Source organism: Macaca mulatta, chromosome 2 (assembly GCF_049350105.2).
Source record: "Macaca mulatta isolate MMU2019108-1 chromosome 2, T2T-MMU8v2.0, whole genome shotgun sequence".
NCBI classification, from domain to species: Eukaryota; Metazoa; Chordata; class Mammalia; order Primates; family Cercopithecidae; genus Macaca; species Macaca mulatta.
The window spans coordinates 175,156,826-175,172,865 of NC_133407.1; the positions used below are offsets into that span (position 1 = coordinate 175,156,826).

Consider the following 16,040-nt stretch of genomic DNA (forward strand, 5'->3'; position numbering starts at 1 on the left):
CTCTTCAGGATATCATCCAGGAGAACTTCCCCAACCTAGTAGGGCAGGCCAACATTCAAATCCAGGAAATACAGAGAACGCCACAAAGATACTCCTCGAGAAGAGCAACTCCAAGACACATAATTGCCAGATTCACCAAAGTTGAAATGAAGGAAAAAATCTTAAGGGCAGCCAGAGAGAAAGGTCGGGTTACCCACAAAGGGAAGCCCATCAGACTAACAGCAGATCTCTTGGCAGAAACTCTACAAGCCAGAAGAGAGTGGGGGCCAATATTCAACATTCTTAAAGAAAAGAATTTTCAACCCAGAATTTCATATCCAGCCAAACGAAGTTTCATAAGTGAAGGAGAAATAAAATCCTTTACAGATAAGCAAATGCTTAGAGATTTTGTCACCACTACGCCTGCCTTACAAGAGACCCTGAAGGAAGCACTAAACATGGAAAGGAACAACCGGTACCAGCCATTGCAAAAACATGCCAAAATGTAAAGACCATCGAGGCAAGGAAGAAACTGCATCAACTAACGAGCAAAATAACCAGTTAATATCATAATGGCAGGATCAAGTTCACACATAACAATCTTAACCTTAAATGTAAATGGACTAAATGCTCCAATTAAAAGACACAGACTGGCAAACTGGATAAAGAGTCAAGACCCATCAGTCTGCTGTATTCAGGAGACCCATCTCACACGCAGAGACATACATAGGCTCAAAATAAAGGGATGGAGGAAGATTTACCAAGCAAATGGAGAACAAAAAAAAGCGGGGGTTGCAATACTAGACTCTGATAAAACAGACTTTAAACCATCAAAGATCAAAAGAGACAAAGAAGGCCATTACATAATGGTAAAGGGATCAATTCAACAGGAAGAGCTAACTATCCTAAAATATATGCACCCAATACAGGAGCACCCAGATTCATCAAGCAAGTCCTTAGAGACTTACAAAGAGACTTAGACTCCCATACAATAATAATGGGAGACTTCAACACTCCACTGTCAACAATAGACAGATCAACGAGACAGAAAGTTAACAAGGATATCCAGGAATTGAACTCATCTCTGCAGCAAGCAGACCTAATAGACTTCTATAGAACTCTCCACCCCAAATCAACAGAATATACATTCTTCTCAGCACCACATCGTACTTACTCCAAAATTGACCACGTAATTGGAAGTAAAGCACTCCTCAGCAAATGTACAAGAAGAGAAATTATAACAAACTGTCTCTCAGACCACAGTGCAATCAAACTAGAACTCAGGACTAAGAAACTCAATCAAAACCGCTGAACTACATGGAAACTGAACAACCTGCTCCTGAATGACTACTGGGTACATAACGAAATGAAGGCAGAAATAAAGATGTTCTTTGAAACCAATGAGAACAAAGATACAACATACCAGAATCTCTGGGACACATTTAAAGCAGTGTGTAGAGGGAAATTTATATCACTAAATGCCCACAAGAGAAAGCAGGAAAGATCTAAAATTGACACTCTAACATCTCAATTAAAAGAACTAGAGAAGCAAGAGCAAACACATTCGAAAGCTAGCAGAAGGCAAGAAATAACTAAGATCAGAGCAGAACTGAAGGAGATAGAAACACAAAAAACCCTCCAAAAAATCAATGAATCCAGGAGTTGGTTTTTTGAAAAGATCAACAAAATTGACAGACCACTAGCAAGACTAATAAAGAAGAAAAGAGAGAAGAATCAAATTGACGCAATTAAAAATGATAAAGGGGATATCACCACCGACCCCACAGAAATACAAACTACCATCAGAGAATACTATAAACACCTCTACGCAAATAAACTGGAAAATCTAGAAGAAATGGATAATTTCCTAGACACTTACACTCTTCCAAGACTAAACCAGGAAGAAGTTGAATCCCTGAATAGACCAATAGCAGGCTCTGAAATTGAGGCAATAATTAACAGCCTACCAACCAAAAAAAGTCCAGGACCAGATGGATTCACAGCTGAATTCTACCAGAGGTACAAGGAGGAGTTGGTACCATTCCTTCTGAAACTATTCCAATCAATAGAAAAAGAGGGAATCCTCCCTAACTCATTTTATGAGGCCAACATCATCCTGATACCAAAGCCTGGCAGAGACACAACAAAAAAAGAGAATTTTAGACCAATATCCCTGATGAACATCGATGCAAAACTCCTCAATAAAGTACTGGCAAACCGGATTCAGCAACACATCAAAAAGCTTATCCACCATGATCAAGTGGGCTTCATCCCTGGGATGCAAGGCTGGTTCAACATTCGCAAATCAATAAACATAATCCAGCATATAAACAGAACCAAAGACAAGAACCACATGATTATCTCAATAGATGCAGAAAAGGCTTTTGACAAAATTCAACAGCCCTTCATGCTAAAAACGCTCAATAAATTCGGTATTGATGGAACGTACCTCAAAATAATAAGAGCTATCTATGACAAACCCACAGCCAATATCATACTGAATGGGCAAATACTGGAAACATTCCCTTTGAAAACTGACACAAGACAGGGATGCCCTCTCTCACCACTCCTATTCAACATAGTGTTGGAAGTTCTGGCTAGGGCAATTAGGCAAGAGAAAGAAATCAAGGGTATTCAGTTAGGAAAAGAAGAAGTCAAATTGTCCCTGTTTGCAGATGACATGATTGTATATTTAGAAAACCCCATTGTCTCAGCCCAAAATCTCCTTAAGCTGATAAGCAACTTCAGCAAAGTCTCAGGATACAAAATTAATGTGCAAAAATCACAAGCATTCTTATACACCAGTAACAGACAAACAGAGAGCCAAATCAGGAATGAACTTCCATTCACAATTGCTTCAAAGAGAATAAAATACCTAGGAATCCAACTGACAAAGGATGTAAAGGACCTCTTCAAGGAGAACTACAAACCACTGCTCAGTGAAATAAAAGAGGACACAAACAAATGGAAGAACATACCATGCTCATGGATAGGAAGAATCAATATCGTGAAAATGGCCATACTGCCCAAGGTAATTTATAGATTCAATGCCATCCCCATCAAGCTACCAATGAGTTTCTTCACAGAATTGGAAAAAACTGCTTTAAAGTTCATATGGAACCAAAAAAGAGCCCGCATCTCCAAGACAATCCTAAGTCAAAAGAACAAAGCTGGAGGCATCACGCTACCTGACTTCAAACTATACTACAAGGCTACAGTAACCAAAACAGCATGGTACTGGTACCAAAACAGAGATATAGACCAATGGAACAGAACAGAGTCCTCAGAAATAATACCACACATCTACAGCCATCTGATCTTTGATAAACCTGAGAGAAACAAGAAATGGGAAAGGATTCCCTATTTAATAAATGGTGCTGGGAAAATTGGCTAGCCGTAAGTAGAAAGCTGAAACTGGATCCTTTCCTTACTCCTTATACGAAAATTAATTCAAGATGGATTAGAGACTTAAATGTTAGACCTAATACCATAAAAATCCTAGAGGAAAACCTAGGTAGTACCATTCAGGACATAGGCATGGGCAAAGACTTCATGTCTAAAACACCAAAAGCAACAGCAGCAAAAGCCAAAATTGACAAATGGGATCTAATTAAACTAAAGAGCTTCTGCACAGCAAAAGAAACTACCATCAGAGTGAACAGGCAACCTACAGAATGGGAGAAAATTTTTGCAATCTACTCATCTGACAAAGGGCTAATATCCAGAACCTACAAGGAACTCAAACAAATTTACAAGAAAAAAACAAACAACCCCATCAAAAAGTGAGCAAAGGATATGAACAGACATTTCTCAAAAGAAGACATTCATACAGCCAACAGACACATGAAAAAATGCTCATCATCACTGGCCATCAGAGAAATGCAAATCAAAACCACAATGAGATACCATCTCACACCAGTTAGAATGGCGATCATTAAAAAGTCAGGAAACAACAGGTGCTGGAGAGGACGTGGAGAAATAGGAACACTTTTACACTGTTGGTGGGATTGTAAACTAGTTCAACCATTATGGAAAACAGTATGGCGATTCCTCAAGGATCTAGAACTAGATGTACCATATGACCCAGCCATCCCATTACTGGGTATATACCCAAAGGATTATAAATTATGCTGCTATAAAGACACATGCACACGTATGTTTATTGCAGCACTATTCACAATAGCAAAGACTTGGAATCAACCCAAATGTCCATCAGTGACAGACTGGATTAAGAAAATGTGGCACATATACACCATGGAATACTATGCAGCCATAAAAAAGGATGAGTTTGTGTCCTTTGTAGGGACATGGATGCAGCTGGAAACCATCATTCTTAGCAAACTATCACAAGAACAGAAAACCAAACACCGCATGTTCTCACTCATAGGTGGGAACTGAACAATGAGATCACTTGGACTCAGGAAGGGGAACATCACACACAGGGGCCTATCATGGGGAGGGGGAGGGGGGAGGGGGGAGGGATTGCATTGGGAGTTATACCTGATGTAAATGACGAGTTGATGGGTGCAGCACACCAACAAGGCACAAGTATACATATGTAACAAACCTGCACGTTATGCACATGTACCCTACAACTTAAAGTATAATAATAATAAATAAATTTAAAAAAAATAAAAAATAAAAAATTAAAATAAATTAAACATTTTCATGGGCCCCTAAGAGCACCATGGGCCTCAGGCACTGTACCTTCTATGTCTAGTGGGTAAGTCAGCCCTGCTAGAGTCAGATATTCTTGAGTCCAATTTTGTATAAATTTGAGACACAGCAAAGAGAAAGAAGAGGCACAGGTAGTAATAGGAAAACTTAACACTCTTTGGTCTATGTATATGAATGATTGCTCATTTAGAGCTTGATTTCCACTTTTTTCTTCTCTGTACCAATTTTTTTTTTTTCCCCAGAGTGAATCTTTTCTACTCACGTTTAGGCCTAGCCTTGTTTTGGTGGATTGCTTTAATAAGGATGGATCTGTCAGAGCTTGGAGAAGCCGCAGCCTTCCTCAGAAGAAGCGAAGCTGAGCTGCTTCTACTACAGGCCACAGCCTTGGACGGTGAGACATGTGGTGGCTGCTGGCTTCACTTTATTTTGCTCCTTCAAGGTGGTGACTAAGATATTTGATTGATAGAGAGGAGCCATCAGTTCTAGAGCCTAACTTATTTGCTTGGGGTGTGATCAGCCTCTAGGAAACTGAGCAATTGAAGGCCTCTGAGTATTCAGGGTAGGAATGGTGGCTGGGAGGCAGCCTAGGCCCGGGCCCTACACACTTGGTCCTAAGACAGGTTTTCTCTTCAAGGAGCCCCTGTTGTAACACAGACACCTGCAGGAATGGCCACAGACAAAGCCTTTCCTAGAAACCTCTTAGTTATCAGTGAATGCCACAGTAGAGCGAGGGGCCTGTGACTTAGACTGGTAGGTGATGTTTGTACATTGTGGGGAAGAAGAAAGGGAAAGACTCTGGTAAGGCTGCAGACTTTGAAGTTGTCTCTGGCTCTCCAGAATTTTCTGATGTTGGAGCTTTGCCTCTGGCGGTCTTCTAGGTCAGCGGGGTCACTCAGCCAACACTAAGCAAAAGATAATTAGGAGACTTGCTCACCCTGATTCATAATTCCTTGGTAGTTACAGGCAAGGACAAAGGTTAATGAGGATTTAGCCTTAAAAAAAAAAAAAAGGCTAAGTTCTACATTGAAATCTCTAAAATGTTATTCTTTTTCCTGCTACCTTTACATGTCTGTGTTGAATTTCAGCTAATTGGAGATGTAGAAATCAGATTCACAGTGTGATATAGCATCAAGCTACCTACATGTCTTAATCCAAAATTATTCAGTAGGTGCAACAGAAGGACTTGCTGAATGTTGTTCTAGTATTCAGAATTAGTCAACATTAGACTTCAATATGACCAATTATAATTCAAGCCAGTTATGGAGGATATTATATTTCCATCACAGACCAGTCCTGGATCAGTTCCCAGTTTCCAGTCATTGGATTCATGACTGTGATTAGATTTTAGGCTAATTATAATCCATCAAATCAAAAACAATAACCGAACTATCCCTGAGGTCAGAACTGGTCATGCAGAGGCTTATTGCAGGTAGTTAGATAATGGAGGACAAGATAATAGTGGTGCCAGGAAGAAAAAAAAAATTGGGCCTAAGCATTAGAGATAATTGGATGATGCATTTATTAAAGTCAGCACCGTAAATAATTACTTAAAACATAGCAATGTACATAATTTTCTATTAATTTTTTGGACCAAACAATCCTTCCTCATAGAAATGCACTGGCAGCAAAGAGACAAGTGTTAGCAAAAGTTGTTCATCTTCCCAGGCTGGTAGACAATGGAGTTTGCTCTTTTGAACTCGGGTCAAATGGAAGCAGTGTGATGACAAGTATTTAGCAGGTAGTCTTGGGTTCAAATTCCCTGTCCTTGACCATCTCTGGCTGGGTAATTAGAGCAAATCACCTCACTTTATTGAGCTCTGGTTTCCTCATTTGTCAAAGGAGATAATACTTGTCCTGTCTACCTTCCTCCATTGCTGTGAGGACCAAATGAGACTATAAATGTGACAAAAATAAGTATAATGTATTATTATGATACCTGAGAAGGAAAACTAGAATTCCTGGGTGTCAGTGAAGAAGCCCAAGTGGTTTTAGAGCTAAGACAGAACACCAGTCCAAAGCCAAATGTAAATAATTATTATATTAGAACATGTAAGCAATCTATTTAAAATAACTCTAAAACTGAATATAGTATTACCCCCGATTTAATCGATATCCTAGAAAAACAAGTCAAAAGAAATACTTCAAATACGTAACAGTGGCTATCTCTGAGTTGTTTGATTATGGGTGATTAAAAACATTCTTTTCTTCATACATTACTCTTCAAGTTTTCTTCAATAAGCACATATTAGCTTTATATTGGAAAAGATATTTAATTGTCTAAAGCTATGAAATCATATAGGAAAAGGCCTACTTTACAGATGAGAATACGAACGGCCAAAAGAGATGAAGACATATGGCTTTATATCTTGTTACAAGCAAAGCCAGTGTTAAAATTCTGGCTGTCTCACTCAAATCCATTGCTATCTGCATTTCCAGCTCTGCATTATTCATGAACACCAGGAATTAAAATTGACGGAGTTCATTTACTTCATTTTTTAAAATGCCCCTGTCAGGGTTTGGGCCTCAGATGAGAAAGGATTTCTGATAATTTTTATCCCCTACTAAGTTTTTCCAGGGGTGGTAAAAGAGAGACTTCATCATGAGGCAGGCGATGAGCCTACTCCTGAAGAGAAGAATTGGAGGAGAAAAAGCTAAGCATGTGTTAGAGGAGGCAGGCTGTAATGGAGAAGCACTGATTCAGGAGGTGGATGATCTCATTTCTAGAGACATTATTACAGTGACTGCCACTAATTAGCTATGTGACTATGGGCAACTCTCTTCATCTCTCTCCCAAGGTTCTTTTTCTAAAAAGAGAGAGAGATACAGAGGGAGAGAGTCTGTGCCAGGTGACCTTCAAGTTTCTTTCAAGTGATAACATTTGGTTTAAAATGCAGAGCATTTTACCTTAAACATACACAAAAAATGTATGCTAACTGGGTGCTTTTCAAAAACAAGCATATTTTCATAGACATAACACAAAGCAAAATCAGTTTTTGCAAAAAGGGACCAAAATAATGAATACAATGCAAAGCCAGTATTTAAAACACAAACGATAAGTAGAAAGCAAATGCACAATCAGCTAGATGGGAACATAAACTCCTCTTGCCAAGCAGTTTTAGTGGTGAATTGTTTGTAATCAGGGAAACGAAGAAGGCAGCGCTGATAGCAAGAAAGTCATGAGCAACCAAATTCTTTGCAGAAACAAGCATGGTGGAAGAAGGGGCGAATGGTGCCCAACTTCAGCTCTTTTGTACACACTCCTTCCCCAGTCTTACTGCCTTCCTCTGGGAAATAAGGACCATCTGTCCTGCTGCAGTGAGCCCTCTCTAGCTTTTGTGACTCGTATATTAGAGGTGATGGTGGTGACTGAGTTCACATTACCTGTTAGTGCTGTGGTTATAGTGGGGTTTTTACCTGTGTCTTCCCTAGCCATTCATTGGCTAGCATTTTCCCCTTTTCAGCCAAAGGCTTTCCCCATCTACCTGAGTAGCTGTGACCTGGGGACTTCTGTGAGCTTCTACTAAGGCTCATTTTCATATATATATATATATATATATATATATATATATAAAATATTCACTTTCCTTCAAAAGAAAGTGTGATATATTACATATACATATATATACACACATATATATACTTTTAAAGGAAAATGAGCCAACTCCTGGGTTCAAGTGAACTTCCTCATTCAGTCTCCTGAGTAGCTAAGACTACAGTCATGCATCGTCACACCTGCCTAATTTTTATTTTTTTATTTTTTATCTTTGAGACAGAGTCTCACTCTGTCACCCAGGCTGGAGTGCAGTAGTGGGATCTCTGCTCACTGCAACCTCCGACTCCCTGGTTCAGGTGATTCTCTTGCCTCAGCCTCCTGAGTAGCTGGGATTACAGGCACATGTCACCATGCCCAGCTAATTTTTGTATTTTTAGTAGAAATGGGATTTCACCATGTTGGCCAGGATGGTCTCGATCTCCTGACCTCGTGATCCGCCCGCCACGGCCTCCCAAAGTGCTGGGATTACAGGCATGAGCCACCGCATCTGGCCTTATTTGTTTTTTTGTAGAGACAGGACTGGGGGAGTAAAGGGTCTTGCTATATTGCCCAGGCTACTCTTGAACTCCTGGGGTCAGGATATCCTCTCACCTTGACCTCCCGAAGTGCTAGAATTATGAATGTGAGCCACTGCACCCAGGCCCTTAAAATCATAGTTTTTATTCATCATCACTATCTGCTTCAAGTGGGAGAGAAAGAGAAGCTGCCTCAGGTGTTCATAAGAGTTCTGGCTCATTTCACCCCAGACCTCTTGTTGGTTAATCAGTTTATGGAGGGCTACTTTGCTTAGGGATGGGGTATGGGAGTGAGAAAGGTGAAGAGAGAAAAAGAACATATGGGGGGCAAATAATATGAGCTGGTTATGTTGTGTGACATAAACAACCCATATTCTCTCTTCTCAACCTGCCCCCCTGCCAATTCAACCATGTAATTTCACTTAGCTGACTTTCACTCCAAGATTAGACATGAGGTCTAAAGAAACACTGAAGAACGTAACCATTAATCTAAATTTTCACTTAGTTGTTCCCAGACCTTTCTGAATGAGTTTTTTTGGGGAGGGAATCTGGAAGGGGTGCAAGCACCAGGGCGGTTAGGTGGTTACCTAAATCCTGGGATGTGAGTGGAGGAAAGTGTTGGGGTTGGAAGGGGTGTTGGGAGGTAACTGTCTTGTAGCAAAATGATCTATGGCGCCCCCAAGCTGCCGCTTGCTGAGATGTTTCTTGTTCCTGTAGAGCCATTATGTGAGTGAGTGTGTCTTCAGGATGAGCTTTCATGATTTTATCTAACTTTGCAAGTTCCTGTAGTCAACAAGCCGATTTAGCAGAAATGAGATTAGATCTATCAGTATGAAAGTGTCCAGTGTATATTTCTGTAAGTACTATAGCTATAATCCATTTTTTTTTCTCTACAGGGAAGAAGAAATGCTGGATTCCTGATGGTGAGAACGCTTATATCGAGGCTGAGGTAAAAGGGAGTGAAGATGATGGAACAGTAATTGTTGAGACAACAGATGGAAAGGTAAAGAAATTTTTATTTCATTGTGTTGATGACTATGTTCTCTATCAAATAACTAAATATATTATTTCTATAATATTTTAATTAAAGACCTGGAGTAGGAGATACCACTGACTCACTGTGAAGTCATTCATTTTAAGAAGCTCCTCCTTAAGTCAATGGGCACAATGGCTCATGCCTGTAATCTCAGCACTTTGGGAGGCCGAGGCGGGCAGATTGCTTGAGCCCAGGAGTTTGAGACCAGCCTGGGTGACATGGCAAAATCCTGTCTCTACAAAAAATACAAAAATAAGCCAGGTGTGGTGGTATGTGCTTGTAGTCCCAGCTACTTGGGAGGCTGAGGTGGGAGGATCACCTGAATCTGGGGAGGTCGAGGTTGCAGTGAGCAGGGATCCCACTCTGGTTGCACCCCAGCCTGAGCAACCGGAGTGAGATCCTGTCACCAAAAACAAATAAACAAACAGAAAAAAACTCCTCTTACCATCAAAGATTTAATGAAGAACAGTGAATAAATCAGAGTAACACAATTGCCAGTGGCAAAGATTGTTGACCAGAACTCACAGCCATTTCCACTTTTTCATCAATGTTTCAAGTTAGTATTTTTTAAAAAAGGTATCCTGTGAGATGAATAATGACTTAAGGAATCATGAAGAAAGTTGTGTTTGTAGGATCAAGAATGAGATGTATAATTTGAGTAAAAATGGCATAGTGTCACAGAGACCAAGTGATGTGTGAATCGCCAGTAATGACAAATGCTACAGAAGGAGATTAAGAGTTGGAGAAAGTCTTGGATTTCAGAATTAGGAGGTCACCTATGACCTTTGAAAGAAAAGGTTATGCCAAGTGTTGGGGTACAAGCTGGACTGTTTCACAGAGGAAATGTGTAGTGAAGCCATAATACCCCCAGCCCCTTCTCCCTGCCACCAAGGCATTCAGAGAGGCAGGGTAACATTGAGAAGACAGCTCACTCTCAGAACCTTTGCCTATATTGCTGACTTCACATTACCTGCCACCCCATGGTATAAGCTGGGCCCCATTTTTATCCTACTTCAATGAACGCTTCCTTATAGATTTTACAGATGATTCCCTGCCAATATTCACTTCTCTAAACTCCTTTAAATTCTGTCTCTTCCCAAATCCATAACAAGCCACATCCTATAACAAGCAGATATTGTTGATATCAAGAAAGTTTGTCTTTTTAATGCTCTATTTGTTTTTAGGCAATTTACCATCTAACGTGTTGCCATCTGATTTTTAAAATTCTGGAAGCCACTCATAAACTACCACACAGAATGCTTTCATATGTCTTCCTGACAGTCAATATTTGTTATGTAAAAAAATCTCAAATTAGGTAGATGTTATTTGACTCTTCATGAAATTAAGAAAAGAACTTGGTCCTTTTCAACTGGAACATAAATAGGTGGACAAGGGAAAATTCAGCAAGAAATTTTCCTTAGTCCTAAATCAGTAAACGAAGAAATAGAGACTCAGTCAGGGTCATTTAGCCTTGGGACAATATTTTATTAGAAAAGATCCCCCAAAGAAATCTTGTGCCTATTAGCAGTCATTCCCCCTTCTTTCCTCCTGCACCAGCCCCAGGCAATCACTGATCTACTTTCTATCTCTATAGATTTGCCTATTCTAGCAATTTCAGATAAACACGAGCATAGAATCAGTGGCCTTTTGTTTCTGGCTTCTTTCACTTAGCATAATGTTTTTGAGGTTCATTCACATTGTCACATGAATAAATATTTATTTCATTCCCTTTTATGGATAAATAGTATTCCATTTTACGGATATACCATGTTGTTCATCCATTCATCAGTTGATTATCACTGGGTTGTTTGTATGTTCTGTCTATTATGAATAATGTTTCTATGAACATGCATGTGCAAGTTTTTGTGGGGACACATGTTTTCATTTCTCTTGGGAGTGCATTTGCTGGATCATATGGTAACTCTGTATTAAGCATTTTGAGAAATTTCCAAACTGCTTTCCAAAGTGGCTACCATTTTACATTTCCATCAGCAACATATAAGAATGAAACTTTCTCCATATTCTTACAAGCACATTTTATTTTCTTTTTGATTACAGCCATTCTGTTGGGCATAAAGTGGTATTTGAATGTGATTTTTATTTGCATTTCCCTAGTGACTAATGACGTTGAGCATCTTTTCATGTACATATTGGCCATTTGTTTATCTCCTTCAGGGAAATGTCTATTCAAACTCTTTGCCCATTTTTTTAATTGGGCTATTGCCTCTCCATTATTCAGTTGTAAGAGTTCTTTTTACTTTCTGGATGCAAATCCCTTATCACATGTATTATTTGTACATATTTTCTCTCAGTCTATGTATTGTCTTCTCATTTTCTTAATGATGACCAACTAAATTTTATTAGGCCTCCAGATGTGAGGCTTGCTCTTCTGAGCACATTCTCCAAAACAAACTACTTTGCCTTCAACAGCACTTAAGGTGATTTATGACTATGATGTGGTTACAACCATACAAAGAAGAGCATGAAAGCCATTAATGCAGGTAGAAAGAAGAGTCTGAAGGTGGTTTATTTTGTCCTGCTTGTCCTTCCTTCATGTTATGAAGGTCCCATTCCCCTAGCTTTACTCTTTGTCTCCCTGGCTCCAGGATTCCTCTTCCTCATGTTAGAAGTGACTACACTTCCAATCACCTTTGGTCTTTGTAACATTAACAAAGGCAATAAATCCAGTGGGTGTAAAGTACTACTTATCGATGAAAGTTGGTAATGAAAAAAATACAAAAATAGAATTAGGGAAAAGGGGAGGTTTTTGAAGATGTATGAGATAGGATTACGTTCTGCATGGGTTTGAGGGGAGATGAGGAGTCCTTGAAATACAGAAAGTGAAGGGACTCAAAAGAAGAGGGATTACTATTAGAACAATGTCGAAGAAGACAGATGGATAGAAATTGAATCAAGAATGTAAAGAGTGTGAGAGCCTTGGGAAGAAGCCATCACCAACTAGGATTAAATGGGGCAATCAATTGACACAAATATGTATTAATCATGGAAAAGGGGTATAGAAAGGGTGTTAGGAAACCTGTGAGAAGAATCTCAAGAAAGTATTTGATAGTAGAAATGCATCCATATTCATCAAGATATTAATATTTATTATTTACCATATCCCAAGCATTGTGATTATAGTTACTAAGCATTTAATAATTATAGTTATTAAGACAACAACATCAAAAATGAACATGCATGTCCAAGTTTTTGAATGTCATTAAAGAAGACAACATCAAAAATCCTTCTTAAGGTATTTATAGTCTAGCCAGAAAATAGTCTAACATAGTCAATTATTAAAACATACACAAGAGTATTAATGTAAAGATAGTACAAGTGGTAAGACTTAACAAAAGAGGACAAACTAATAAGCTGGAGTAGTTGGGAAGGTTTGAGGGAGGAGACAGGTTTTGAACTAGGTCTGGAAGGAAAAGGTCTGCCTCCTTAATCCTCCACTCCAAGCTGCTTCTTCTAAATTTCCAAGGTATGTTGGGACATCAAGGGCTGGAAGTTGGGGGTTAGATCATGCATAATGTGATCTATGTACTCTTAGAGGCAATCAGGGCTAGCCAGAAGCCACAAGATTAGGGTAGTGCATGACAGAAAATCTTGATATAACAAAAATACTATGTTTACTTCATCTTTAGGGAAGGAGAGGACTTTTTCAGGGAGCACCTGTTTTTTTCCATGAAGTTTGGCTTAATTTCTTCTGGCCCCATCCCCTAATGAGGCATCATTTTTTTCTTTTTGAGTCTGAATATTCTTTCTGATGCATGGGAAAATGAATAAGCATAGGAGACAGGGGAATATATCGTGTATTTTTCTTCTCTCTGCAGAGTCTGAGCATAAAAGAGGACAAAATCCAGCAGATGAATCCTCCAGAGTTTGAAATGATTGAAGATATGGCAATGCTGACTCACCTCAATGAGGCATCCGTGCTGCATGCCCTGAAGCGGCGCTATGGCCAGTGGATGATCTATGTGTGTAATATGCTTTCCTGCTGAACTGTCATGCTGGCACTCAGATTGCACGTCCCAGTCTCTCCTGGGTGCTCTCTCACATTGAGTCTAAGCATGCTCACATGGGGATAGTCCTTGAGGAATGTCTACTGGGAAGGGACCTTATCTTAGCATTTCCCCAATTTCATTTTGTCAACATTCATGTGCCTTCCCACAGATCACCCTTAGTTAAAAGCATGAGGCTTGGAGCCTGACAGACTAGCCATCAGCACTGTCACTTGCTTGTTAAGTTTCCTAACTTCTTGAAGTTGCCTTATCTATAAAGTGGGATAACAATGTCTGCCTCTCCATGGGAGCCTGGGGTATTAAATAAAAGAATGTAGGTAAAGCACCTAGTTCAATGCATGTCACCTAGTTAGTGATTAATGAGTGAGATGATTTCTTCATCATCATTAAATTGATGATGGTTGGTTGCTCAGGTTCTTTGACTTGCTCAAAACCTATGCAGCAGAAGCAATGCTGAGTAGCTTAAGCTAAGATGTAGCATCTGGGACCCGTGGCCATAGGAACCATGGCATACAACCAGCTTGCTCCTCAGCTCTCTGATTTACCACGTAACTGTGTTAGTTTCCCTGGGGTGCTATAACAAAATTACCACAAGCTGGGTGGCTTAAAACAACAGAAAGTATTCTCTTACAGTGCTGGAGGCCAGAAGTCCAAAATCAAATCCAATCAGCAGGGCTGCACTCCCTCTGGAGGCCTTTGGGGGAGAATCTTTCCTTGTCTCTTCCAGCTTCTAGCGGCTCTAGCATTCCTTTTGGTTGTATCACTCCATCTCTGCCTCCATTGTCACATCACCTTCTCCTGTGTGTGTCTTTTATAAAAACACAAGTTATTGTATTTAAGACCCACCTGGATGTCATCATCTTGAGACTCTTAACCCTTAATTACATTTGTAAAGGCTCTATTTTTTCCAAATAAGATCACATTCACAGGCTCTGGAGAATAGGACATAAACATATCTATTTAGGGGCCATAATTCAACCCCTTCAGTGACTGAGTGACCCACATGAGCTATTCCTTCTCAGTGCCCTAAAAATCAAGCCCCTAATCTTGCTGAGGCAGAGAATCCCCTCTGGCCTCAAATGCCTGATGGCTGGTTACTGAAATCTCTGCAGTCCTACCATTAGGGTCCTCTCTGTCTTCAGAAGCTCCATGTGTCAGACTTGTTAGTAATTAGCAGGTCTCCCAGGAGAGAGGTAATCCCAGGTCCTGATGTTACTCTAACCTGGTTCTGTCTCTTCTTGTTAGAAGTCCCTTCTCTACATGATTCCAAAAACTCTCCTCTGAGTTCCTTTATAAGTAACATTTGAGCAAATGTTACTTGACAGTGGAAGAGCTGACAAACCTGGAAGTATTTCTAATCTAGTTTCTGAAATCTTTTCTGATCTTCCCTCAGACATATTCAGGTCTCTTCTGTGTGACCATAAACCCTTACAAATGGCTTCCCGTGTATAAGAAAGAAGTCGTGGCGGCCTACAAAGGGAAGAGGCGATCAGAGGCTCCCCCTCACATCTTTGCTGTTGCCAATAATGCCTTTCAGGACATGCTTCACAGTGAGTAGCTGCCCTACAAAATGAAAAGTAAAAATATCTGATCTACTTTTTTTCTATGTGCCTAAGAGGCACTTAGGCATTGTGAGTGGAGCATGGCCTTTACAGTTAGCTAATCACTTGAAGCCTCTGTTTCCTTCTAGATAAAATGTGGGCGAAATAGTACCTACCTCCTAGGGTTATTGGGCCGATTAGTTTGTACATCAAAGTGAGATAATGCATTTAAAGTGCTCGGCCCAGTGGCTGGCCCAGAGTAAGCCCCCTGTAGATGTTAGCCTTTATTATATAAAGCATCTGCTCTAGTGTCTGGCACAAAGAAGTTATTCTATAGATATTATTACACAATGATTCTTAAAAGGCTTAAAGTGTCAAGAATGTCAATCATTAGTTGGTTACCATTTGTATGTAGAGCAAAGAAATAGGCCTTTAATTTATATGTTCTTATGACTGGCATACATAGGGGCAAGAGAAAATCGATTTTACTCTGTACCATTTGAGTGCTATGTTTTTCTAACTATAAATGATGCTAATCCTTTCCCTTGTGTCTGATTTCAAATTGTAGCTAGGGAAATTTTGAATAAGTTCATACTAATACATAATCCTCGAATATTCTGGCATTTTTCTTTCTTTTGTAGATCGAGAAAATCAGTCTATACTCTTTACGTAAGTGTTTGCCTTGTTTTTCTTTTTTGGCCTGAAGTAAGTTTC

At 39.7% G+C, this 16,040-nt stretch overlaps 1 protein-coding gene across 1 annotated transcript in view; it reads left to right on the forward strand.

The window, feature by feature from the left end:
- Positions 1-4,959: 4,959 nt before the first annotated feature.
- MYH15 (myosin heavy chain 15) overlaps positions 4,960-16,040 on the forward strand; it is a 129,576-nt gene continuing 118,495 nt past the window's right edge. Inside the window, exons 1-5 of the mRNA XM_077994122.1 lie at positions 4,960-5,047; positions 9,621-9,727; positions 13,597-13,740; positions 15,179-15,335; positions 15,968-15,995. Of these exons, the coding sequence (XP_077850248.1) occupies positions 4,960-5,047; positions 9,621-9,727; positions 13,597-13,740; positions 15,179-15,335; positions 15,968-15,995 (524 nt within the window). The remainder of the gene's footprint in view (positions 5,048-9,620; positions 9,728-13,596; positions 13,741-15,178; positions 15,336-15,967; positions 15,996-16,040) is intronic.